This window comes from Triturus cristatus, chromosome 6 (genome assembly GCF_964204655.1).
Source record: "Triturus cristatus chromosome 6, aTriCri1.1, whole genome shotgun sequence".
Classification (NCBI taxonomy): Eukaryota; Metazoa; Chordata; class Amphibia; order Caudata; family Salamandridae; genus Triturus; species Triturus cristatus.
The window spans coordinates 1,753,766,251-1,753,792,255 of record NC_140589.1 but is presented as its reverse complement, the minus strand read 5'-3'; the positions used below and the strand labels follow the sequence as shown (position 1 = coordinate 1,753,792,255).

At 41.7% G+C, this 26,005-nt stretch overlaps 1 protein-coding gene across 1 annotated transcript in view; it reads left to right on the top strand.

Moving 5' to 3' along the window:
• The window catches only part of LOC146821928 (uncharacterized), a 477,592-nt gene that overhangs the window by 104,053 nt on the left and 347,534 nt on the right, over positions 1 to 26,005 (top strand). The window contains exons 4-5 of the mRNA XM_085609939.1: positions 820 to 938; positions 20,182 to 20,315. Of these exons, the coding sequence (XP_085466065.1) occupies positions 820 to 938; positions 20,182 to 20,315 (253 nt within the window). The remainder of the gene's footprint in view (positions 1 to 819; positions 939 to 20,181; positions 20,316 to 26,005) is intronic.

Genomic DNA, 26,005 nt, shown 5'->3' with positions numbered 1-26,005 from the left:
ATACTTATCCATGGTGGGTCATTGCAGCTGGGCTAGAATGGAAGGCTTCATGCTTGAGGCCTATTTCCTGAGCAGGATGGGCTACCTTGACCCACCCACTCCTCTTGACTGGTTCCTGCCATATGGGGCTGCTTTCCACATCATAGCCAGAGCAGGTATTGATTTAACCTCCATCCCTGGAGTGCTGATCTTCCGCGGTATCTTCGTTGGTATATTGTATATTTTACTGTGCAGAAGGAGGTAGCAGGGGTAGTAAAGTCATTGTAGTCCTTGATAATGTGCACAAGTTCGCTGTTGGCCTTCAGGGTTGGTCCTTAGGTTGTTTCTTTTTGGGGAGAGTCTAACTAGTATCTGGATAGGGATAGTGTGCTACGGATTGTGGAGACACTTATTGGTGGGTGGAAATGCCGATCATCAGTTTTATTCGGAGGTACCTGACATTTTGAGGTTTCTTGTGTTGCAGAGCAAGGGGACTTCGAGGAGGTACCTAAATGGGGTAGTTGCACAAAAAGCCAGGTTGTAGTCAATCGTTTCTTGTCTTTAGTACCTACTGTAGACATTCTGGCAAGGGTTACCAGTTTGGCTCCACTAACAGATGAATAGCAAAGCACTTTGAAGTTACTACATCCAACCTGTCAGTTCGCTGTGTCATCACTTATTGTAAATAATAGAAAGAGGAAGATGGACCCAGGTATAATGGTGATACCAGTAAGCAACCAAAACTTTAATACAGTGTTAACTGGTCATACAGTTGTGATGTTAAAATTCTAATCTATTCATGATCCTAATTTCTTTATGTTAATATTGTTCTCTCTACAGGTAATTGCTGGGTCCTGTCATCAATGGGTGCTTTGGCTTTAAAACAGACATTTCTCGGGAATATAATACCACGCAATCAAGGGTATTCTTCAAAGTACGCTGGCATTTTCCACTTTAGGGTATGTATTTTATACTTCACTTATGTTAATTTTTTTTAGAATCATTCAACATCATGTTGACGTAAATTGTATACGTTTATGTTTGAACTTAAAGAATTAGAATTTGGTTTAGAATGTCATCATCACATAGTTAATTACAGCGTGGACTGTTGATGTCACGTTTTCTACATCAACATGATATATGTTTTTTACAGCAACCTGGCTCAACATTTGATAACCAGAATGTGTCATGCTCTTAAGTACATACTTGGCCATCTGTGAACCTGTGTAGGTATTTGTAGGTGCTGTCATGATAAACGCTAGTTAATGATTTGAGGATAGATCCAGGAAATTTCAATCTGTTGAGCAAAGTCAGTATTTACAAATGAATTAATATTCAATAGCCAATCATCGAAGAAATGTGACTAATCATTTGGTCGGGCTCTAATGTATTGAGTTGCATCCAGTGCTTAATTTGAGCCGGTGGTTTCCGGTGCTCAGCACCGGCACTTAATTGTTAACACTGGCGCTTATGACAGTCTGCCATAAGGTGGTGCTGTCAGTCTAATTTACAGATGAGCAAAACAAGAGTTATTTCTTAATTCAATATACATTAAAATGGCTAATACCTGCTGCCAAAGCCTTTCTTATAGCTTTGGGGGTCTAGAATAGTCTGATGTGTTACACTTGTAGCAGTGTGATGCTTAATAGTTGTGTTGGTACTGTCATTGGCAGAGATGGCAGGGTCAGTGGGTAGTGCAAGGTGCAGATGGCTCCTGACAAGGGACCGTGCACTTATTTTGATTACAAATTAAGCACTGGTTGTATCATAGAACGTGAGCACTGGAATGTGAACTCTGGAATTGCTCATTTAAGATAGGTTATAGTTTAGGGTGGACTCGTGTCTTAATGAGTTGAAGACTGGGAGCAGCACTTTAAACTACCTTGGACAGTGCTAAATGGTTGCTTTTCACAAAACCTGTAAAGGTAAATGCTGCTTTCGCTGTAAACATAGCAACATTTGTTGTCATTTCTAACATAACACAATAGCGGACACAAAGCAACACATCCACACACTAAGACATAATAGCGCACAAAAGAACAAATCAGTCAAAATGTGAACACAACAATCAGAGTACAACATAACAAAATCGCATTGCCATTATGCAGCACACAAAAACAAAAGTACATCACCACTCCAACAAAATGCCACATAACAAATATGCACAAACGTTTTTGTCATACATTGCCATCTCCAGTAATGTGCTTTGAAGATTCAGTGTTAAAAGGTGTTTGAAGAAATGTGTTTGTTTGGAAACTTATAAAGTGGTCAGACACTGCAAGATCGTATGATGTTGATGATGTTTATAGCAGGATGGTGGATCTAAGGGACAGGAAGGAAGTTCTATGCTTTTGTAGCATGGTAATAAAATGTTCTCCCATAGTTGTTTTCAGAAATCTCAAAAGACACAACTTAGCAGAACAAAGGGGCGGAGATGGTTCTAGAATTGCAGTCGAATAGACAATAAGGATGAGAATTGTAATATCTTTTTTGGACCAGACAATAAATTTTAGATTGAATCCTGGATATGATAGTAAGCCAAAGAAGGTGATTGCTCTTGAGTAGCATGGAGCTTGAAGGACTAATTTGTCAACTTGACTTTGGATGCATTGCAAGGTATGTGTTAAACAGATATATATATATGTATGTATATATATTATCTACTGGCGGTCGCCAGTAGATAGTTATAGTTAGGACCGTGTTTCCATAGGAAATCTGTAAATTCTATTTTGAATAACTTTGGCGCCGATTGACGAATCCTCGCAAAATTTTCAAAACTAATGGGGCGCTCTGCTCAGCTCCTACCCTGAACGTCTCGGGATGATTCGTCAAGCGGGGGCTGAGAAAAAAGGGGGATCCCAAAACGCGTTTTCCCCAATGCATTTTCCCATAGGACCTTTAGTCGAAGGTACAGCCCGAACGGCTGAACAGAATTACTTGAAATTTGGCAAAGAGTAGTCCTCAGGTCAGGCATGTGCCTTTTGCATATATGGAGTCAATCTGTTCAGTATTTCCTGAGAAAATTGTAGTTAAAAGTACATAAATATCTATAGACGCGCACCGTGCGCGCATGGTGCGCGCACCATAACGTGCGCGAGCGTAATTCTGATTGGTGGTTACATGTCAGTCAATGTTCGAATCGGTCGAAATCAGGAAGTGTCGTCCGCCATTTTGTTTGTTTTGGGTGCGACAGTGAAAAAGAGTGGTGGCGAACCTGAAAAGGGGGCAGGGTAGAGAGTTCCTGACCCCCTAGCCTTTGTCAGGGGGTCCCTGAAGGACCCCGAAGGGTGAAAAAAAATTATTATTTTTTTTTAAATCGCGGGGTGCGCGCACGGTGCGCGCACGGTGAAAAACCTTAAAAAAAAATATATAATAATACATACATAACTTAGCATTTAAAAAAACGTACAAATTCACTTAAAAAAACATAGGTTTCACACACGTTATAGTTAGGAATTAGCATTTAAAAAACCTTGCAAATTCACTTAAAAAACCATAGGTTTCACACATGTTATAGTTAGGTGGATATTTCACTCGTAAAAAACCAATGAAATTCCCCCGTTATAGTTAGTTCAGATAACTATAACTAGGCTTTGCAGTTTCCACACTTGCGGAATGCTTTGACTTGTTTCAGCCAAATGGTTTCCTTACAGAGGAGGTGGATTTGGACAAGGTTTTCTCAAGTTGATACTTTCAGGCAGTTGCAACTGCAGTTGCTAGCTGGATCATCTCAAATGTAATGTTTGATTTGACTCCAATGTATTTCCACTATCTGAGTGGCTACTGGAAGTAAGACTATCTCTGCTGGTCAGAGTTTTATTACCCTTAGTGATGATTTTTTACCTATTAGCATCACACTGGCAGAGGAGAGTGAGCATTGATTGGTACGTGCTGCAGGGCCTGGAGATAACATGGATTTTTGCAACTACAGAGCAGGAATGAAGGGCAGGGTTGAGATGCTGCTATAACACTACCCACTCAGAATTGCCGATCCTCACCCTCTGTCTTGCAGAACGTTTCAGAGTACAATGTGTTTAGCTCCTGGTGCTTTCGAATAGGACACTTTTAATCCACAAAAACGTTTCCAATGCAGGGCTTTACAACGCAATCCATTACAACGCATTGTCCATTACAACACAATTAACTATTCTAACTCCATTGGGGTGTTGTAATGGGGAATACATTGTAATGGTTTGTGGTGTAAAGCCCTGCGTTAGAAACGTTTTTGCAGAGTAAAAAATGCGGGGTAATTGCATGCCGAGTAAAGGATGTTTTCCTTCCCAATCTGATGACAATCCCTTTTCACAATGCACATTTTACAGTGTGTTAGTTGGCCATTTCACTGTACAAAATGTTTGCATAGCCAGAATATCGGATTGGGTGCAAAGACTGTTTAACTATATAAATATCTATGTATACAGTTATGATGCATTTCCGAATACTACTGTAAGCGCTGTTCCTGTTATCCTGACATGGTGTTGAAAACAACTTAGAAATGAACTCTTTTAAAGATCATGAAATGCAGGTCAAATAATCATGTTTATTATGCGTTTGCACAGTGTATTCATCATTGATTTATAGGAAAGAGATTCACATCTGTTAGTCGAGTTCGAGTGAACTGCATTATGGGAAATGGAGTTGTTTAAGGAACAAACACCTTGTGTAAACAAATGAGGCACCGGGATGGCGGGAAATTTTAAACAGTGAAACAATCGGGTGGTTAGAAGCACGGGTTAAGGGAGAGAGGCATTTTGGGGCGCATACTGCTGAGATGGAAGGATCAGCGAGGACGGATGGTTTTTAACGTCAAATGGCAGGTACATGTTAGATGAGACGGTAGACTGTTGTTGAAGGGCAAAGGTTGAGTGTATGATTTAATCTAAGATGAATGGGAGAAGTAGTTAAATGTGAAAGCATAGAGGAATGGAAAGCACTAGAATGAAAAGTGGAAAGCAAGTAAGAGATTAAAGATTTGGCGATGAATGTTTTACATTGTTTGTAATTTGGAAGGTATATAAAAAAGTGGGTTGATGATGGAGGGAAGGAGGGTATAATAATTTGTATACTGTCAGGAAGCAGGGATGAACGGAGGTGGGATGAGCACCAAAAGTATAAAGGACGACATTAAAAGTAGGTTTCACATGGAAAGCTGGGAAGCGGTGCGCGGAAAGGGGGAACCCATTTTCTTAGTGGGAATGAGCGGTTCATTGTGAACATTTTCGTAATAGAATTTAATACTTTTATATAAATGGCAACACATTTCTCTGGGACAATTTTATGTAGCACTTCTCGAACATCGATGATGATGAACTAGAGTGAAGATTATTGTTTGTGACTGAGTTTTTTTATGATTATTTATAGTGACCCCCGAAGAAGGGTGCTTAGCCCGAAATGCATTGGGTATCTGTTATCGAATAAACGCTGCCTGAAATGAATTATGCTTCAGTCATGTTCTTGCAAAAGGTCTGGATAGACACAGATGGAACAGTAGAAATTTGGAAATGGCATGTACACTCCGCGTGTGGATTTGCTGGTGCTACATGTGCACCAGCGCAATCAGTATTACAGAAGTGGCCGCAGACGTGTCTGCAGCCTCTTCTATAATACCAAAGCGCGCAAAGTGTGCACACATGCCCATTGTGCCCCCAGGGCACTTGTGTAATACAGCCCCATGTTGGTTGCAGTAATGCTACACACCGCTCATTCGGGAGGAAAGTGTGATTATTTCAAATTATCTTTACTGAAAACGCAAACATTCATACCCTTTAATGTGATGTGCATTACATTAAAGTACACCTTTCAAAATAGTATTAGTTTAAATTTATAGATTTAACTATATTTAAATGGGTTGTTAATTAAATAAAAGAATCCGTATTTTCACATTCCACGTTTCCCGGAGTCACACTCACTTTATTTAATTATTATATTTTCTACTTGTATTGTAAAATGCTTGTTAGATCTGGGGGTCTCTAGTTGGCAGGGTAGGTACCACTGTCCAAGTAGGGACCCTTGCTTCTAGTCAGGGAAAGGGGGATACACGGTTAAGATAACCCCTGCTCACCCTCTAGGTAGCTTGGCCTGAGCAGTCTAGGCTATCAAAGGCAATGTGTAAAGTATTTGTACCAACACTCACAGTAACACAGTGAAAACACCACAGATTTCCTCTACACCAGTTTTAGAAAAATAAGGTATCTTTACTAAAAACTTCACAAGACCAAATACTACAGAAAAACCAACATACAATTAAAAAGGTTACTTTAAAGATAGTTCAAGAGTTTGTAGAAAGTACTCCAGAATGTAAAAATCAGTGTCCTGCACAATGCGACTCTCAATGCACAAAATGCGACACTCTCGTGCCCAACAGTACCTGTAGTTGCGCTAAGGTTCCCAAAAGCTATAACAATGAAGATGGCAAAGGCGATGCGATACTCCTGAGACCTTGGGGAGGCTTTGCAGCAGCCCTGCTTCACGCAGCAGAGGTGGATGTGCTGGCTCCGATCTGTAGGGGGAGGATGCGATGACTTTGGCTTTCGTTGCATAGGTTTCTTAGGTGGAAGCTTCACGCACAGGTACGGTGCGACGCTCTTCGATGGGGTGCGATGTGCGGCACGGCGTTGACTTCTGGCGCCGCAAGCCTCGATGCGCAACGAGACGGGACTCTGCGTCGATGCACGCAGCGACTGGATACTTTCATGCACCGGCAGTGATGCGGCCCGCAAACTGGCTCTGCGACGACCTTCGCAGTGTCAGGAATCTTCACGCACCGGGACGATGCTCGACGCACTCGGCAATGCGGGGACTCCGGGTGCTGTGATGACGCCGCAATGAAATTCTTCTCGCACTCTCGATCTTGCGACTCGCAACCGGATGATGCGACCCTCAAACGGATGATGCGATGGGTACCAGTTACTCTTGTTCACGCTTTCTGCTTTCCAGCTCCCAAACACAGCAAAACGACCTCCTGAGGCCCCAAGACTAGGCAAGCACTCCAAGGCAGGTCAGAACTCCCTCAGCAGAGTTCCAGGGGAGCTGGTGGTGAAGTCCTTTTGTTCCTGGGACTTCTTAACAGGGAGCCAGCTCTCCTCAGGCCCTTGGAGATCAGAATTTAAAGAAGGGGACACAGCAGAGTCCTTCCCCTCTCCTTGGCAGCAAAGCAAAACAGCAAGCAGGCATTCTTCTCCTCTTCAGTTCCTTCCAGCTTTCTCCTTGGCAGAGGTTCTTTCTTGGTTCCACAGTGATCTAAAGTTTAGGTGTCTGGGGTCCTACTCCTCCCACCCATCTAGAGCAGATCTCCCTATTCACCCTGCTGCTGACTCATCCAGACTCCTGGAGCCACCTAGCCCATCACATGACACCAGCCAGCCATTCTGCACACAGGTACACAGGAAGGTTAAACAGGAGAATAGCTACTTTCTAAAAAGTGCTATTCTCACACAGTGAATTTAAAAACCATCTTTCTAAAAAGATGTATAATAAAATTCTGAACACAAAGATACCAAACTTGGATTTTCTATCTTGCCTTTAGGGGAAGATAGGAATGTAAACAGCCTCCCCCATTCTGTCCTATGGGCAAGGTAGCCTCTCAGCAGTGAAAAATGACAATGGCTGTAATTCACTACCAGGGCATGTTACACACCTCAGTACATGCCCTACCTTTCAGATACACTGCACCCAGCCCAGGGGGGTACCTAGGGCCACCATAGGGATGCCTTACATGTACAGAAAGGGAAGGATAAGGCCTGGTCAGTGGTTGAACTGGCCAGGTCGACATGGCAGTCCTGGACTGCACATAGGCACTGCAAGCAGGCCTAAGACATCATTTTAGCGCCACTCCTGTGGGTGGCACAATCAGTGCTGCAGCCCACTAGTAGCATTTGTACTACCAGCCCTGGCACTCTCAGTGCACTTTACTAGGGCCTTGCAGGTATAACAAATATGCCAAACAGGTATAGCCAATTACATCACAATTTCCCTGGGGAGCACTTGCACTTTGACACTGATCAGCAGTGGCAAAGTGCCCAAAGCATCTATACCAGTAAAAACAACATCCAGCATATCATCAAAAATACAGGAGGTAGAGGCAAAAATTCAGGGGTAACCACGCCAAAAGATGCCAGGTCAAACAATGCTGTATTGTGATGAAGGGGGAAGTTGAACACTATTTCTGTCCACAAAAATCTGCTTAATGTGGGTGTACTAATACACTCAAATCCACACCCTTAATGTTCAAGATACTTTATTTTGATTATAGTATATAATCATAAAAGCGCAAAGAGACAAATTTAAAAGCTCCAGGTTCCATTCATCATTAAATTTAGATAAGAGTAAAGAAAAGGATAGTAAGTAAAAAACATATAAAAGTACATCGGAAACTGCAAAAAACAAGTAATTGCAAACTCTAATCAGCTAAAACAAAATCCTAAAAGGCAATATAATTATGGCAATAAAGTGCATGTTTCGAAAAGGCACCCACCGAATAAGTTACTTGTGAATTTAGGCGCATCCGCAGAAAATATATAGCTGGTCTATACTGATGAAAACCCACATTTTTGAGTATTGAAAGTATTAAAGATTTCCTAGGTGCCTCGTAAAATTTACAGAAGAAGATTAAATGTGCTCGAGTTTGTGGTGAGGGTTCATCACAGGGACAGAGCATGATGTTTTGGGGGTCAAATTGACCAAGGGGGAAGCTCAGATGACATCTAATGGTGCCTAGACTAAACTGCGCTTATAAGCCTCTCTCCCTTACATTATTGACATATGACAATTATGGCTCTACTCCATTCGTCAATTGTAAGCCCATCACTCCTTTCATGTTGGGTCTCATAACCTCCTTTTCTTCTCTATTAGATACTGCCTTTTTTAAAAACAGGTCTTTTACTTTTGCGGATTCCCCCTTTGAGATGGATACCTGATTGAAAAACAGGTCGGGTCTACCCATGACTTTTAAAGTTTTTAGTAAGTAGTTCCGCCATGGGATTCTTAGGCCATAGTCACAGGATAGACCGTCCTCAATGATATCATAATTAAGGGAGGCCTCTGGGTTACTCAAAATAAATATTCTTAGAAGTCGAGGGGCAAGCCCCACCAGATGTCCTCTCCAGGAATGCCCTCCCAAGATAGCGCTGGTGCTACATGTGCACCAGCACTTTCACTATTACGGAATGGGCGGCACAAGTGTCTGCAGCCCCTTCTGTATTATCAAAGTGCACAAAGCAGGGGTACGTGCCCATTGTGCCCCAAGGGCACTTGTAATACAGCCCCATGTTGGTTGCAGTTAGGTTACACACAGCTCATTTGGGAGGAAACAGTGATTATTTCAAATTATCTTTAATGAAAACGCAAATATTCATATGCTTTAATGTGATGTACATTGCATTTAAATACACCTTTGAAATTAATTTTAGTTTACATGTATAGAATCAACTATATTTAAATGGGTTGTTAATTGAATAGGAGAATCTGTATTTTAACATTCCATGATTCTAGTAATCACCTTTCTCTTTATTCAATTATTGCATTTTCTGCTGTATTGTAGAATGCTGAATTGTGATGAGGGGATGTCGAACACTAGCTCTATCCAAACAAATCTGCTTAATGTATGTGTACTCATACACTCAAATGCACACAATGTTATGTGTATGTAGTACGCTCATTCATTCAACCCCCTTCCACATGGTTCCAGTCCTGCAAATCCTTACTGGCTACCACTGAACATCTATTCCCAGGGCTGTCCTTTGAAGTGCATGTACTTATAGTAGCTTAGAAACGCCCCACAGAAATATATCTGAGAGAAACAGTCATTAAGCCCAATCTTGATCTCCTCTTTCTGATCAAATTATCATTAATTCTCTATCAAATTAACAGGTTCATTACTGCCTCAGTTGTATCAGGATACCTCAGCTTAATATTAGAGCTGGAGAAACTGTCCCTCTGGCTCACATAATATCTTTCCCCTCCAGAGAAATCTGGTCATTGTTGGCTCTCAGCATCTTGGAAAGAACAAGTTGTTGTTTGATGTAGAAATTTGGAGGAAATCTGCCTTTCTGCATGGTCACCAATGACTCTTCAACTTTTTCTGGGAACAGTTTGTGGCTGGTGTTAGGACTCTATGCCCTGTGAAACTGCTATTCAGTGCCACAGTGTCTGTGCCCTGATCCTAAAATGGTGGGGGTATTTCAGTATTACCCAACTGGTCTATTTATCTTTCCTATAAGGCATAATACATGGCATAGAAAATGCACAAATGTCACAAGTGGACTATAGTATGTATTTACACCACCTAAATGCATGAACATTATGTCACCACTATGTTCTGACTGGGCAGCAGTTTAAAGGTTCTTCAGTAACATAAAAGTGCCTTTGCCATGTTAGAAAATGAATCTTTATGTATAAAACGTCACATATGAAGTGTACCTTGTAAGCCCATGTAGCAGGGTAACTGATATATCAATGAGCATTGGTTGGACACACCCACAGGACACCCACACTCTATATCTTAAAGAGGTTAATATAATCAATATCCAAATGTAGTGTAGATAATATGTATAGACAAAACAATAGGGACAAACGTGATTATAGCAACAAAATCAATAAAAAATATATATTAAAACAAATTGCAAGATTGTGTAATTAATTTCATCGAATGATGGAATCAGTCTTTGGTAACCAACCCCTATCCTCGCTATATTAAATCTGATCGCAAATCTGTTTCAGCATCAAAGGCAACTTTTGGAGTTTCTTTACGTGGCCTTTAGCTATATACCTTAGTTGAACACAGGAATTGTTTTTTTACTTAGCTTCTGTACTTCAAGAAGGTTGCTCTGTGTCTCAGGTATGGTGGTTCTGAGGTGGACCCTACTGGCTCTGAGGAATCCATGGCCTTTGCCAGGGATGTTTTCAGCTCAGCGCACACACACTCTCAGTCTCCTAGGAAGATAAAGGGACCTCTCTGCCTGACACCTCTCTGTATTAGGCTTAGATTCACTTTGCTAATTATTTTGAAAAGGGCAAACCTCATAATGATTGCTGTAAAATACACAAATTAGCAGAATACTTCTGTTGCACCTCCACTATATTCTATCTCATAATATATATATCACATATATATGAATAATTGATGAAACATCAAACTATGATTTAAGTATAATGATGCAGATTTATATGTTTTACATGTGAAACCAATAATAAATGCAGCACACATTTATAAATTATAAATGTGCACTCAGGTCCATGAATATACACATATATGAAATGCAATGGTGAGACATAAGCAGAAAACGCAAAGATCGCATCCAAGGGAATGTGCTCATGTAAATATTGAGTCCTACAATTTTGGCATGCCTGCTAGAGGTGACACATACCATATACAACATGTACTTCAACATAGTAAATGTTTATGAGCTAACTGTCACCAATGAAATACTCATTGTCTCATAACCAATCACCAGTTTAAATTGTGTTATATTTAGGGCTGGCTTGACAGAGCACCTCTCTTCAAAACCTAATGTTGCTAATACTTAGACATATACACAGAATGGGCATTGTTCCTTCCTAGAAGAGTATTACGCCCACTCTCTACTATTGGCTTTTCGGTGCATCATTACCCCTTCTTTAGGAAGTTTGCATTGAAATGCACAAGGGGCTATTTTACATTTCAGAAATTCATTTAGTCAGATTCTTTAGGTAATGCGTGCTTTGTATATAATATGCAATCCCTTCTTAATTGTTTCAGTCTTTAGGCTTTTTAAATGCTTTTCTCTGAACTTTTCTGCTCATCTGCATTTGCATGGAGTTAAGATGCTACTGTATGTCACCACCTGCCTTCCATATACATGCTGCGTGGAGCAAGCACAGCTGATAGGACAAGAGACATTGCTGGTTGATCCCAACGGCTTGTATAGACAGAAGCTAAATGACATTGGCATGACAACCTGAGTATGGTGGGAGCAGGTTTCCCTTTTGCGAAGTATGGTGCTCGAATGTTGTAGCCTAATTGCTTACAAAACTATCGCTCCATTGGAGTTGGTAATACAAAATCTAAACCCAAAGGAGCAAATAATATTTAGGCCACAATATTTATGATAGGGAATATTTTTGTTAGCAATATTCATACCTGCAACCCTGTGGCAAGGCCACCAGCCTGTACTCCTGTCATAGTTCTGAATAGTAGCATCCATATCACATGTTTGTGCTCCTGGCTGCATCTGTGGCTAGCTCTTTGTGATTATTATTGTTCCTTGCCACTGACCAGGATGTGGTGTTAGCCCAGCTCCTGTCTTCCTGCTGTCTGTCTCTGGCTTCACTCCCTCTCTCTCTCTCCCTTGAGTTGCCTTGTTTCCTCATCCTTTCCTTTCACAGTGGTATACTGCGAGCAGGTGCTTTGTATGCTTTGGCTGGTATAGAGCACTAAACGCAGGCTTGCCTTCATTGAATGATTCCAAGAGTGAAGTATAGGTTAGAATTTTTATTTGAGGTAAATGCTGTGTTTCTCCATACAAGCACGTGGTAAACGTGTCTGCATGCAAAGACACCTGGGCAGGTCTGAATTGTTTTTGAATGCTCCTGGTGTACAAATCCTAAACTGATAAAAGGAGTGCTTTACCAGTGCCCATCCATTCTTTGGTTGTTAGCTGCAGTACTACGAATATAGCCTCGACTGGAATATGAAAAAACTGTTAGCAAGGCCACATATCATAGGAGATAGACTGACATGAGGGCCTTTCTGTTTTTCCCAAAAGGACCGGGTACCCTTTGCGTAGTTTTCCCTCGAACCCTCCTGTTTTGCTGACTTCATTTTTGATGGCATTAGAACTCTGCACACTTTACCAGTGCTAAAGTGGCGTATACCCAATTGATATATTTAATTTACTTGTAAGTCCCTAGTAAAGGGGCACTACCTGTGTCCAGGGCTGTAAATTAAATGCTACTAGTGGTCCTGAAGTACTGATTGTGCCCCTTACTTAAGCCTTTTAAACATGTCAAATCAAGTGAGGTTTATTCGAAAACACATGGGGTATCATAAAAACTACATATGAAAACAGTATTTGAATTAAAAAGACATCGATAAAAAGAGGTTGTTAAAATGAGGAATAAAACACATGAATAAAAGCAAGCAGGTAAATCCCCTTGTAAACAGTAACATTTCTACAGCTGCTTCCTGCGTCTTATGACAGCCAATAGGAAACGTAACAATACAACACATGTATACAGGCCGGAAAAAACTTGCAAATAAATAAAAGCTGGGCGACATTGCACAAATCCAAGTTGTTTTAGCAGCGGCTTAATAAAGCATTTTCTCACCTCTGAGTAAAGCAAACAGAAAAAAAGAATGTGAATGGTACTTTGCTTAGAAAGGTTGTCACATGTACATAACTCGAGATTGGGAGCCCCGTTTTTAATTTTTGGATAGGTCGTTAAATAATGAAAAATATCCCGCCGAAACCTAGTCAGCATAAATCTATGGCGGTGATTCTATACATTGGGCTAGGTAGGGTTGCATATCATGGCTGGTCAGAATTAACTGGTTTAAACTTGTCTCAGGCCTGCCATTGCAACCGGTGTGTGTAGATTTAACTGCCATTTGGACCTGGCAAAATAAACCTTTGACCAGGCCCATGCCTTCCTTTCTAATGCAAAATAAGACACCTCTACGATAGCCCAGAGTGTAAAAGTTAGACATGTACTTGTTATTTTTACATGTCCTGTAAGAGAAAAACTTTTAAATTTGTTTTTCACTACTGCAAGGCTTATCTTTCCTGTATGATAACATTGGAGTTCACTTATTACATTTAATAAGCTGTGACTTCCAAATGGAAACAGGTAACCAGTTCATGTTTGATGTCATTGGAACTGTAGTGAAAAACCCTCCCTTATGGTAAATTCTGAATTTTAATTACAATTTAGAAAATCCACTTTTAGAAAGTTGGTATTTTCCTATTATAGCCTTTTAATGTCTGCAGCCTGTCTAGGGGTCACATGAATGGGTGTAGCTGACAGTTAGGCTTTGTGTATTCATCCTGGATAACCAAACAAGAAAGAGAACTTAGGTGCACCTAGATGGGCCTTTACTGGCAGTATGGGATGGCGTATCTGGGCACAGCCCTGCTTACTCTTCAATATGCTGTGTCCTGCCTCCCCAAAAAGGGCTGCATACCCCCTGTAGTTAGCCTGGAGCTAAGACAGAGATGCCAGAAAACCTCTGCACTTAAAAAGGAAACCTCTAGAAGCTTCTCCAACTTCAAAGGAAGTCCCAGGTGTAAATATTGAACCTCAAACATTTAATATGCATTACACTTCTGGTCCTGTGGAGACTCAGCCAGGAAGAAGGATTGCTGTGCTGCTGAAAGGACTGCCACTCTGCTGGCTGCTGCCCTGCTGGATACTACCCTGCTGGACTGCTGCCTTTTTGGAATGCTGCCCTCCTGTCTGAGTCAGAGGGACTGGACCTGCACCTGAACCAGGATTCCCAGAATGGCTCTAAGTCTGCTGGCCTCCTTTTCAGAGCCACAGGGACATAACAGGCTCCCAACCACCTGAAACAGTACCAAAATCCAGCTGGATTAAGCTCATTTCCCCCCCGAGTCGTGCCCCTCAGATTCTAGAATCCTTGGTGTGGCCTTGGAGAGGCTGAATTTAGGTTTTTGGGCCCTTCGCTACAGCAAATGGGCCAGTTGGTGCCAAAAGCTTGTTGCTCGCACAGCCGGTAAATGCAAAGTTCCATGAATCCAACTCTTCAAACTACAGCATCGAACACTCTCAGAGAGTTCCACCACGAAGCTCCGGCCCACCGGCTTGCGACGACAACATGATCTTTGAAATACTGTGACAATTGTCTGTGATGCCAGATCTGCTCTCAGTGCTACATCAACAACCATCCGTGGTGCTTCACTGTTTCTCGCGGCCCCCTCCACCATGATTTGGACTCTTTGCACTGGACTGAGGAGGTAACTTTTCAATGTAACTAACTTGGTCCCTGTAGCGGACGCATGCTTCATTGTGGTCGACCCGAACTTGTGAATTTTTCCCAGTCTTGCATGACCAGATAGCCAAAAGTGGCTCATTGGATTTTTGACTCTAGTTCCACTTAAATATTTAAAGTTTAAAATTGCACAACTCTGGTTCTACTGATTAGATTTCTGTTGTTTTGGTCTTGTATTTTATATAAAGTTTTACTTGCATTGGATTTTTTTTTAGATGTGTTTTCACTTTATTGCTGTTTGAAGAGCTGCTTAAATACTTTATTCATTCCTCTACTTTAAGCCTGACTGCACTGTGCCAAGCTACCAGAGGGTTGCGCCCAGGTTTGGTTGTGCCTCACCCTGGCAAGGATTGTAGTTGCTGCTTGAGTAGGATTTCAACCCCCTCATCCAGGAACTCAGTTTCTCACATCATCTATTTAGGAATATGTCAAAATGGTTCACTGTCTTAATGTATTCCCTCCCTTTCCCAGTAGTATGAATCTCACATGTTTAATAACGGCCTTATCCTCGTGATGTCAGCATAAAGTTTTTTAGCAAGAATCTCAGGTAAGGTTTTGGGTGCAGATCTTACTCAGTTTTGGTAGCCCTCCTTCACTAAATATCTATATTGTTCTAGAGTTTTGGCTACTCTAGTAGCGAACAATAGCTGATGTTATGTTTCTTTTTCATTGAGTTGTTCAGTGGTAGCTAATCCTTCTTTCTTCTTCACTTTGATCCCTCCCATGCACCCCAACATCCCTTTGACTTGCCACTTTCCTGCAATGCTGTTTGCAAACATCGAGCTCATTACAGCCTCTCTCCTGTCTGATAGCTTTCTGAGAGTTCGCCTCCCTTCTGTTCCTTTTTTCATGATTTCATTATCGCTATAATAATTGCAGAACATTGCTCTTCTCTCCAGAAATGTTAGTTCACATTAGACCTCTATGTGAGACATCTTAATTTGAAGGTCTCATTGATTCAGATTAAGGTGTTGCACCTGCACTTGGCAGTGGCACCCTTTTCACAATAGCTATCCCACCATCACACATTCTTGTAACAATGTGAGAAGCAGTCATTTTTGCAGCAGGATAAGTGATTGATGTCAACATTCAAGCTGGGGTCATGACATAACCTCTCGCATTGAAAGTGTCACAGTAGACAGGGTGCACATTGACATCAAGTTAGGTAGCTACTTAAAAGGTTACATGTCTGCTTCAGATACATGTGCATGTCATGCAGGCAGAAGACTAGATGGAGCCCTTTATCTTTCAACGTTTGTTAACATTAGTGCCACCAAGTCAGCTTCTCATATGAGTGTTCTTCCCCTTAGGCTTGGGTGATTTGGGCGGGGTGTGTCAGTGTTGCTATTAGCCACTAGCTTGGTTTTCTCGATTGTTGTTATTCTTGATGCACATTATGTGGTTTATAGATCCTGTAACAATAATGCTAGTACTTGTTCTAGATTACTAACAGTCTCCTCTGCCCAAGTACTGTCTTGGTGTCTAGGCCTGGGCAGAATTTCAATTGTGCCGGAGTAATCGAAGTAATTTTGGTAATTTTGCATTGCGCCTTGACTTGGATTTACTGTTAATAATGCGATTACACTCGCTTGTATAATTGAGAGCAATTTGTGGGGGGAAAACCCACTGCAAGAGCACAATTAGCGGGCATGAGTAGCCTCTCGCTATTCATGTTCGGTTGCATTTATCACAATTTTTAGTGAGAAATGCATCCTCCCATCCATTTTGGATGGGAGACTGCATTTTGTGCTAAAACAAGTGAAATAAATACCAGGAGTAAGTTCGGGGAGCTCTTACCCCAAGTGCACATTTAGCAAGTGTGGCGGCCGCTCACTATTCATGTTCTCTTGCATTTAGAGCTATTTCTTAGCTCAAAATGCATCCTCGCTTTAATTTTGGAAACAGGGGGGCTTTTGTGAGCTAAGAAAATAGAACTAAATGCTAAATTACTCTTCTTGGGTAATTCATGGAATTTGTTGATAATTCCATGTGATTACGCTACATGGAATTAGACAAGTTCCGCCCCTCACTGAAGCACAGTAAGTGGTGAACTTCATTGTATGTTAAGGTATCCCCTGCTTTGGCTTTCTCAAAAGTGGCAATTTAGGTACAAGTACTGTCTATGTGTGTTGTGCGAAAAGCTTAGATTTCTAGTCATGATATTTTAACCACAGTCATCTCATGTCTCTGTTTGGATGTGAGGGGCAGTGGCAGATATTTTCTGCATCTTTTCCAGTTGTCGTGTAATCTTTGGTCACAACAATTGATTACTTGAACCTTTCTGTCATTGTAGTGTCAAATTTTGTAGAGGCCTCATCCTATTGTTAGATTGCTGTAATCGCATTGCAACTATCCATGCACTCACTCACTCACTCCTTCATCCAGCTAGTCATTCATCCATGCTTTCACTCACCTATTCTCCCATTCATTCATCTATCCACTTATGCTTTCAAACACCCATCTCAGCACTTACTCACCCATCAGCTATCCATGCATTAAGTCACTGATGCATTCATCTATGTGATCATTCATCTTTCTAAGCCCTTATACATTTCCAGCGTTACTCACCCATTCATAGAACCCCACACATAAACGTATCAGTCATTGAGGGAACGCTTTGACTCTGAATATAGCCATTCCTATTGATCATGCCAAAACATGTTATTATGCATACCATCATGTCTAGTGTTTCAAAGCTACAAATGGTCTTGCTTGTGCACTATAAAACATGGATGTGGGAAATCTGCATTTTATGTGTGGTCAGCCTGGATTTTTCGCCTTTGACTAGAACCTGTATTTTTGCTAGCTTTAGAACTCTGTGCACTTTGACCATGCTAACCGGCAATAAATTGGCTTTGCTCCTCCTTTTAACATGGTCAAATGGGCATACTCCTAATTGTGAAATTTTTGACTTGCCTATAAGTACTTAGTATATGGTACAAAATGTAACCAGGACTAGGAAGTCAAATGCTACCAGTGAACTGCTGCACCTATTGTGCCATTTACTACAATGGCAGTGCAAATATTGCTTAAGGCCTACCATTGTGTCCTCACTGTGGATGTATAAAAACTTCAATTTGGCCTGTTGGAAGTTAAAACCTTCCTTTCAAATATTAAGAAATATCGACTATATAGGCTATGTAGACCCGAAAGCAAGGTGCATGGTATTTAAAAGTAGGACTTGTAGAAATAAAATGCTAGCATCTCCTTACAGTGACTATCACCTAAAAATTATGTTTGATGTGGCAGGCCTAGCTGTTCTAAGTACAAAAGAATAGTACATATTAAACTACTAATATTGGATCTTTGGGAAAGGACCAGCTAGAAAACTAGTTAAACAACCATTTTTAATAGTTAATAAAAATTCAATTCAATGATGAAGTTGGATTTTTCAATAATTATTAAGGAAAAGTAACTGTTAGAAAGTTACCCTTTATCTGCCTAGACTGTCAGAAGGCTGATTAACATAAGCATCTCCCAGCTCCCACCCAGTAGTTAGCCTGCAATTGGTGTGACTGGGTATGAAATGCCTGCCAGGAGCAAAAATAGGCTAACCAAAATGTGCCAGAATGACTCCTTTGAACGTGTAGGACGGAGACTGTGGGCATCCTTTTCTGACACTACAGTGGGTACAGTGGTTGTTCCAAACCGGAATTTAGTGTTAGATGTAGGAGGACACTAGGATTTCCATAGTGCAAAGCCTACAGAGCCCTAGCCCTTGGAACCCAAGTTTAGTGTGGCCAAAGTCTTTTGCCATCTTGAAAATGCCCAAAGTGGGTAGGGGGGCCCAGGAACTTTACCCTATTGGTTTGAGCGTGCCCAGGAGTTCTTCCCACCCACTTGCTAGTGCCTGGCATAAATGTGCAACCTCCAGCTACCCATTGCAGAACACTATCAGGACCTGCAGTAGATCAGAAGAGGACTGCACCTGCTGTCTATGCCCTGAGAGGAGCCCTGAAGCACTGAACCTGCTCCCTCGTGTACCCCAGACAAAGACGTGGAGTTACTAGACAGACCTCCTGTGTAATCTTCAGGCTTACAATAAGCTGCAAGATGCCTTATCCTGGTAGGACCCAGCGGACCAGGGACACCTGAACCTGGACTGGAGCCTGCTTGGCATGTGCCTAACACCCTGTGAGTCTCTAGGTGCTTCTCCTGAGGTCCTGGGGCCTTTAGAAGTGTGCTCCTGTGGTTCTAACCCAGAAGGTATAATCTTTAACCAGGAAGAACCTTGTTGGTGTATCCAACCCGCACTCCAATGTGGTCAGCTTCAGGTTGTGCCTAGGTACAGATGTACTGCGACCAGTGACTATTATTGGCACTTTATGCTTTTTTGGACCTATTTCTATTTGAAACTATAAAAATTTATGTTTCCGGTTACCCTCATTGGATACTTGTCATTTTGTTGTCATTTTAATTATCACATTTTACTCTAGTTTCCGAATTTTGTTTTGGATTTTTGATGATTTTGAAGTTTGACTTTATTACTGTTTTGTTATGGCATAAATACTTTACATACTGCCTTAAGCTTTCCCGCTGTCTGCCACAGCTACCAGGGGGTTGTGCCCAGGTTAATTTTAGTGACTTTGAGGGGTCACCATGGCAAAGGTTGTGATTATTCCTTAAGTTGTGTAGTCACCTACAACCAATTAATTATCCAATTTCTTAAAATGGAACAAACAAATGGTTAGCAACGTTTTGAGAAACATAAGGGCGATCAATATTTCTTTATTAAAGATTGATTCAAGTGGTGATGACAGGGTGACTGTAACGTGGTACAAAATACAAAACCTAGCTTTATGCATTATATGAAAAAGTTAAACCTAATGAAAGTAGCAGCTAGACAGACATAATTACCATTTCCATAAACCAAACACACTATGAATAAACAATCAAAATGCCAGAAAACAACTGAAATCCTGGCTTTCACCTCACGTCTTCTCTGAGCCAAGATGGAAATGCTGTCGTTTTTTAAAATGTTTACCTAGTCATGATTTATTTGTTTCTTTATAGATGTTCATTGTTCCCACTGGTTCTACTCAACCCAAATCTGAGAAAACTAGGCAAGAATTAAAGAAGAAGAGCCAGCTTTAAAATTTATTTTTTAAATTACTGTCCCTATAATTGCATACAAAAATGATAAGCCAAGGCTAGCTTAACAAATGCTTTCAAATATATTTAAATTGTTTTAATCTCTAAGTTAATGTCTTTTTATATTTCAGTTCTGGCATTTCGGAGAATGGGTGGACGTGGTTATCGATGATCAATTGCCATTTATCAACGGGAAGTACTTGTCTGTGCAGCCATGTAGTAAAAATGAATTTTGGCCATGTCTTCTTGAGAAAGCATATGCCAAGTAATTATCTATTTTTTATATCTTCTTTGTGAAAGACACTGTGAAATTGAAGCAATCAAATTTCTTATCAAAATACAATTAATTTTATAAAATGTATTGTACTGAATTAACACACTGGGGGTGACTATGCCGACACTGATGCGGAAACAGGACCGTCCAACCTCAGGTTGGCGGTACCGACAGCCTAATCAAGATGCAACTGAACATTGTTTGGTGGGATACTCCCATTCCTCTATGGCAGCTCGTGTTACGGCCGTAAACCATAGAGGAATGGTAGTCTTTGTTCATCCCTTCATGTGTGGCAGGTACCTTATGGTGCCTGCCACACGTGTAGTAATGAACAGAGGGGCACCATAGGTGCCTCCTTGGACCCCAACCAGAAGATGCAGAGGCAAAGGGGCCTTGCTGCGGGCCCCCATACTCGCTCCCCGACAGGTTTTCAATTTCGGAAAGCGCAACATGGAAATCCTGCTGGAGACCGAGTATCGTAATCTCAGGGGCGGAAAGGGAGTACGAGCCGGCTTCCGACTGCCTTTGGTCTCCTTGAGCCCATTGAAAGCAGCCGTAATACCCGCCCAGTTTAATTTACGACCGCAAGCATTGTAATGCGGCAGTCAGAAATTAAACCAAGATGCGGGCTAGAAAGGCTCCAACCAGCCTTTACAGGCCGCATCGTAATCGGCCCCATAGTGTTAAACCACGGAAAGAAAGTCTACCTTCCTCATTGGAAGAGATTTGACAATTATGCAAAAGCCCATAAATTACATTTGGAAATGTGAATCCTTTTGCTGATGAGACATTTTTAAGACTTATGTCTGTTATCCGTCTATTTACAATATCCATCTTGGAGCAAACAGAGATCATTCCTGACTGAATGCTATGAACAAAACCTTATCACATGCTTGAAAGGATAGCTTCTACTAGCCAAAATGCTGTCTATTCTTTACCTACTTGATTTTGCATAGACATCTTGGTTGCTGGACTGGAATTGGTAGACTGGGATTTTGGTCATTAAAAGGAAGAACATGGTATTTCCGTCCCTTTTTAAGAGGTCAATAATGTTAATAAATGAAGGAGCTAATTCTAGATAATTTTCGGAGATAAAATGCTGGGGCGTAACTGGTAAGGGCAAGAAACAAACAAGTCCTGTCCCTTGCCACCCCGTGCTCCTTTCTGTATTTGTGCATCACTTTTCAATGCTATTTGAGAAAAGGTAAGCTTACACATTTAATTTCCTGGGGAAGTGTCAATAATTCTGCTATGCTGGTGATGTCTTGTTTGTAGCAGCAGTATGATATTATGGAGAGTCCACACTAGCTACTAATGCAAAATCTTGTAAAAAATTTAGAGTAATGTGGAAAACAAAAAATACTATAAGAAATCAGGTTTATTCGTTAAGAGGATGATGCCCCTTACAAATAATAAACACAATCCTAGGCAAGGTAAACCACAAAAATTAACTAAATAAACCTCTGCCTATCCATTCAGTAGCTGGGAACAAAAGCAGCCAGGCTTAACTTGAAGGCAATATGTAAAGCATTTATGCAGCACTCATACAGCAAAATAAAGTGAAACCATACCATTAAAAAAATCCCAAACCAATCCAGAAAAACTGAGTAACATTTACTAAATGGAATGGTACCAGAGCAATGAAAACCCAATAAGTACAACCGGAGTTATGATTTTTTTAATGTCCAAGTGAAAATATTGTAAAAAAGTACAATGCGCAACAGGTCACTCTCAGCCAGACCAAACTCACAAGTTCAGTCCAACTGCGATGAAGCACAGGTTGGATACAGGGACCAGGTTCATCCCAATTTATCTTCTTTGAGTGCAAGTCCATGTGAGAGCCTCAGCTGAAGTTTTGCATTGGCGGGTGTCGCAAAGAGATCATTCTTGGTGCGCTGCTTGAGATTTGCAGTGGCAGGAGACGTAGTCAGTTGGGCAGCTGCAGGGAGGCCTCTGGAATATTGTTGTCTCCATGTAGCACAAACAGGAGGTAAGTCAACTGACCCTTGGCTGGGCATCCTGAGTTCAATGCAAGCAGGTCCAGTCTTCCTTCTTCAGACAGCAAGGCAGTCCTTTTTCTGAATCCTACACTGGCCCAAAATTTGCCGATGAGCGGTTCTGAAGGTGCCACTCTTATACCCAGTGCCAACCTGTGGGTGGGGAGATACCTGCTTTGTCTAACCTTCCCCCTTTCCTGTGTTTGGCTCTCTGTCTAGCGGGGCATAGGCAGGCAGGCCTAGGTGTGAGCTGCATTTGTCAGTGGCAGGATAAGCAGCCCTTCGAATCCAGGAAGCAGGTGAGCATAGCCCTCAGACTACACTTTGGAGCTCAGGAAGAGCTGAGTATAATCCCCCAGGCCATCCAGTTAAGAAGAGGAACACCCTGACCCACACCTAATGCCCTTTTGCTCCCATTTATGGAAACTATGCACGGTACATCACAGGAGAGCCATTCATTGTCTTCTGACCATGGGGACTGACAAAATGGCACATTTGTTTTAGTCAGAAAAATGTAATCTTTCTAAAAATGGCGTTTTTAGAATGAGCTTAAATTCTGACTTTACCATTAAAGCGGATTTTAAATTACAATTCAAATGAGTAGGAGTGTTTTTTCATTTGCTCAGTAACTCAATTAAATGTAATGAGGCAATCCAGTGTTAGTCAATTCTACAGTAGGAAAAATGATTTTAGGAGTTTTTAATGGTCAGAATATTTAAACCCTGAGGATACATGTCCTCTTTTTAAATACCATACATCCTAGCCTTTAGGGCCTACCTTAGGAGTCACTTATAAATATTAAAAAGGAAGGTTTAGGCTTGGAAAAAGGTTTATTTTGTCAAGTTGAAGTGACCGTTTAGAACTGCGCTACAGGCTGCAGTGGCAGGACCGAGACATGTTTTACGAGTCTACTTTAGTGGGTGACACAATTAGAGCTGCAGGCCCACTTGTAGCATTTCATTTGCAGGCCCAGGGTACATGTAGATTTATATACTAGCGACTTATAAGTAAATTAAATGTGCCAGCTATGGGCATACCAATTTTACCATGTTTAAGTGAGAACGCTTTAGCATTGGTTAGCAGGAGTAAAGTACGCTGAGTCCTTTAAGCCAACAAAAATAGGTTCAGCAAAGAAAGTCAAAAGTCTGGGGTTATCCTGTAGAAAGGGCCCAGTCCAGCAAATACTATCACAATACAGACAGGCTGAATGAACCTGATCTCAAGTGTACCAAAATTATATAGTCTTCAAGCTAATTACTAGTCAACATCTGTAAAAAAGTGCTCATATTTAGGTTATAAAAATAAGCATTTATATATTCATTCTTTCTTCATATTTCTCATCACAGTTCTTTCTTCTTCGGTGGAATGAATTGTCGATGTCCCTCTTCACTGTTTGTCCTCTAGGGACTTCCTGTGGTGCTCTAGCCAGACATCTTTGATGGAATTGCCAGTGGTAATTCTGAGCCCAGCTAGGTGAGGTTCATTGACAGGGTTCAGAGACACTGTGAACGTGCAACCCTGAGAAGCTAAGGGCAAGTGACAGTGTGCTGCCAGGAGTGCCACGGATTAAGAGGAGCCAAAGCCTTTGAAAGAGTTTCTTGGTAAGCGGGGAGTTCACCATGGGAGAGGTTCCACTTACTCACAAGTCGGCAAGATATGTCAGTAACTAATGGGACTGTCCAAGCTGGATGGCCAGCAGTTGTTGGGCCTCTACAAACAACACAGGTTGCACAGGAGGTGTTCTTTTCTGCTGACACTTTTTGGAGTCTGTACAGTAACAATGAACAAATCATATCAGATGAGATGAAAGGAGGCCTTCTTTGAGTCTCCTGGAGGCACTTCTAAAAAGGGGCAGAGGAGGTGCTGAGGAGCTGGCTGTCAATGCTGGACTTACATTCAGAGAGCATGCTCTCGTGTGTAAAATAGTGGTGCTGTTCTCTTACATTGCTGACTAGACAGTGGGCATTGAGCCTGCTGTGAAGACAGTAAGTGGTATGTTTGAATGACTTACTGGCTAAGTTGTAGGTTGTGCAGTTGAGAAGGGGAAAGCCATCTGCAGTCTCTAGTTACTGAACTCGCATTCAGCTAGGTTGGTACCAACATGCAGGGCCTGAAGGCCTTAGAAGGCACGGAAATGGGTGGGATCTTGCTGTGGACTCCATAACTGAATGGCTCATTATTGTGCATAGGTGTCCTCTCAAGAAATTGGGTTAATAGTTGTGAGGGAGTGAGAGCCTTACTCAATTAACAAACACAATCCTTTTCAGGGTGAATGACAGTCACTAAGGAAACCTAATCTCACCCTCTGGCAGCTAAGCATAAAAGAAGCCAGGCTCAAACTAAAGGCAATGTGTAAAGTACTTATACAGCACTCAATCAGTAATAAAGTGCAAAAAACAGCATCAGAAAAATCACGAACCAACTTAGAACAATAGAATGGCATTTAATAAATAAAAGGACTTCAAAATAACAAAAATCTAACAAGTAAAAGGTTTGAGGAGAAAATAGTGCCAAGAAGCAAAAAGTGCCAATCCCATTTATCTCATCACGCTAGGCCAGGTCAAAATCAAAAGTTCAGGGTGACCACAATGGAGTGCAGGTCTGGTACAAGAACCAGGTTTGTCACAGTGGAGAGTTTACCTTCTCACATAGTACACTTCTGTGTGAGGACCCTCAGCCAGAGCTGGGCTGCGAGGGGATTATTGTTGAAGTGAAGAGCAGGTCGCCCTCAGAGCTTCATGCTGGCAGTCATTTATGATGCGAAGAACACTGAATCTCTGGATTTTAACCTTAAGTTCAGTTCATGTTGTTTTCAGGACGGAGGGGTACAGACATCAGCCAAGGGACCAGGGCCTGGGTAGTCACCTCATAGGATTCAGGACTCACTCTAACAGAGGCCAGTAGCAGGTCCCAAGCTGGTTTGGTTGGTCAGCTAGGCAGTTGAAGGACAGGCCTCTGGAAGCTTGTGGTGTCCCTGCAACTCAGACAGGAGGTCAGCCAACTGACACTTGGAGTCACTTCTTGGATTCTGAGTTCAAGGCAAGTAGATCCAGTCTTCCTTCTTCAGACAGCAGGGCAGTCGATCTCCTGGATTTTCCACAGGTTCATGAGTGTTCTGATGAGAAGTTCTGAGGATGCCTTTTTATACACAGTGCCAGCCTGTATGGGGGGCTCACAATATCTACCCCTAAACTGGTTCTGGTCAGTATTTCACCTTCTCTTGGGTCTGACTCCAAGCTGTCTAGGATAACGACAGTGACAGGGCAGGCGGGCTCAAATGTCAGGAGGGAGTTGGACACAGCCCTCAGCCACCCTTTGAAGCTCAGGAAGGTCTGAGTACAACCCTCCAGGTCATCCCACTCAGGAGAGGAACACCCTTGCACATCCAAAGCGCTATTTTCCTCTAAAACCCATCACACCACAGGAGAGCCATTAACAGTCTTGTGACCCCGGACAATGGCAAAAAGACACATTTTGTTTAGGCAGATAATTACAACTTTCTTAAAGTGGCATTTTATGAATAGTAACTTAAAGTCTGACTTTGCTGTTAAAGAGGACTTTAAATTACAATTCAAATGAGTGGAGGAAGTACTTTCTATCTGCTCCCAAAATGAGAATATCCGTTATTAAGTGTAATACATTAACCGAGTGTTGGCCTATGGGAGAGTTAGCCTTGCTACTGTT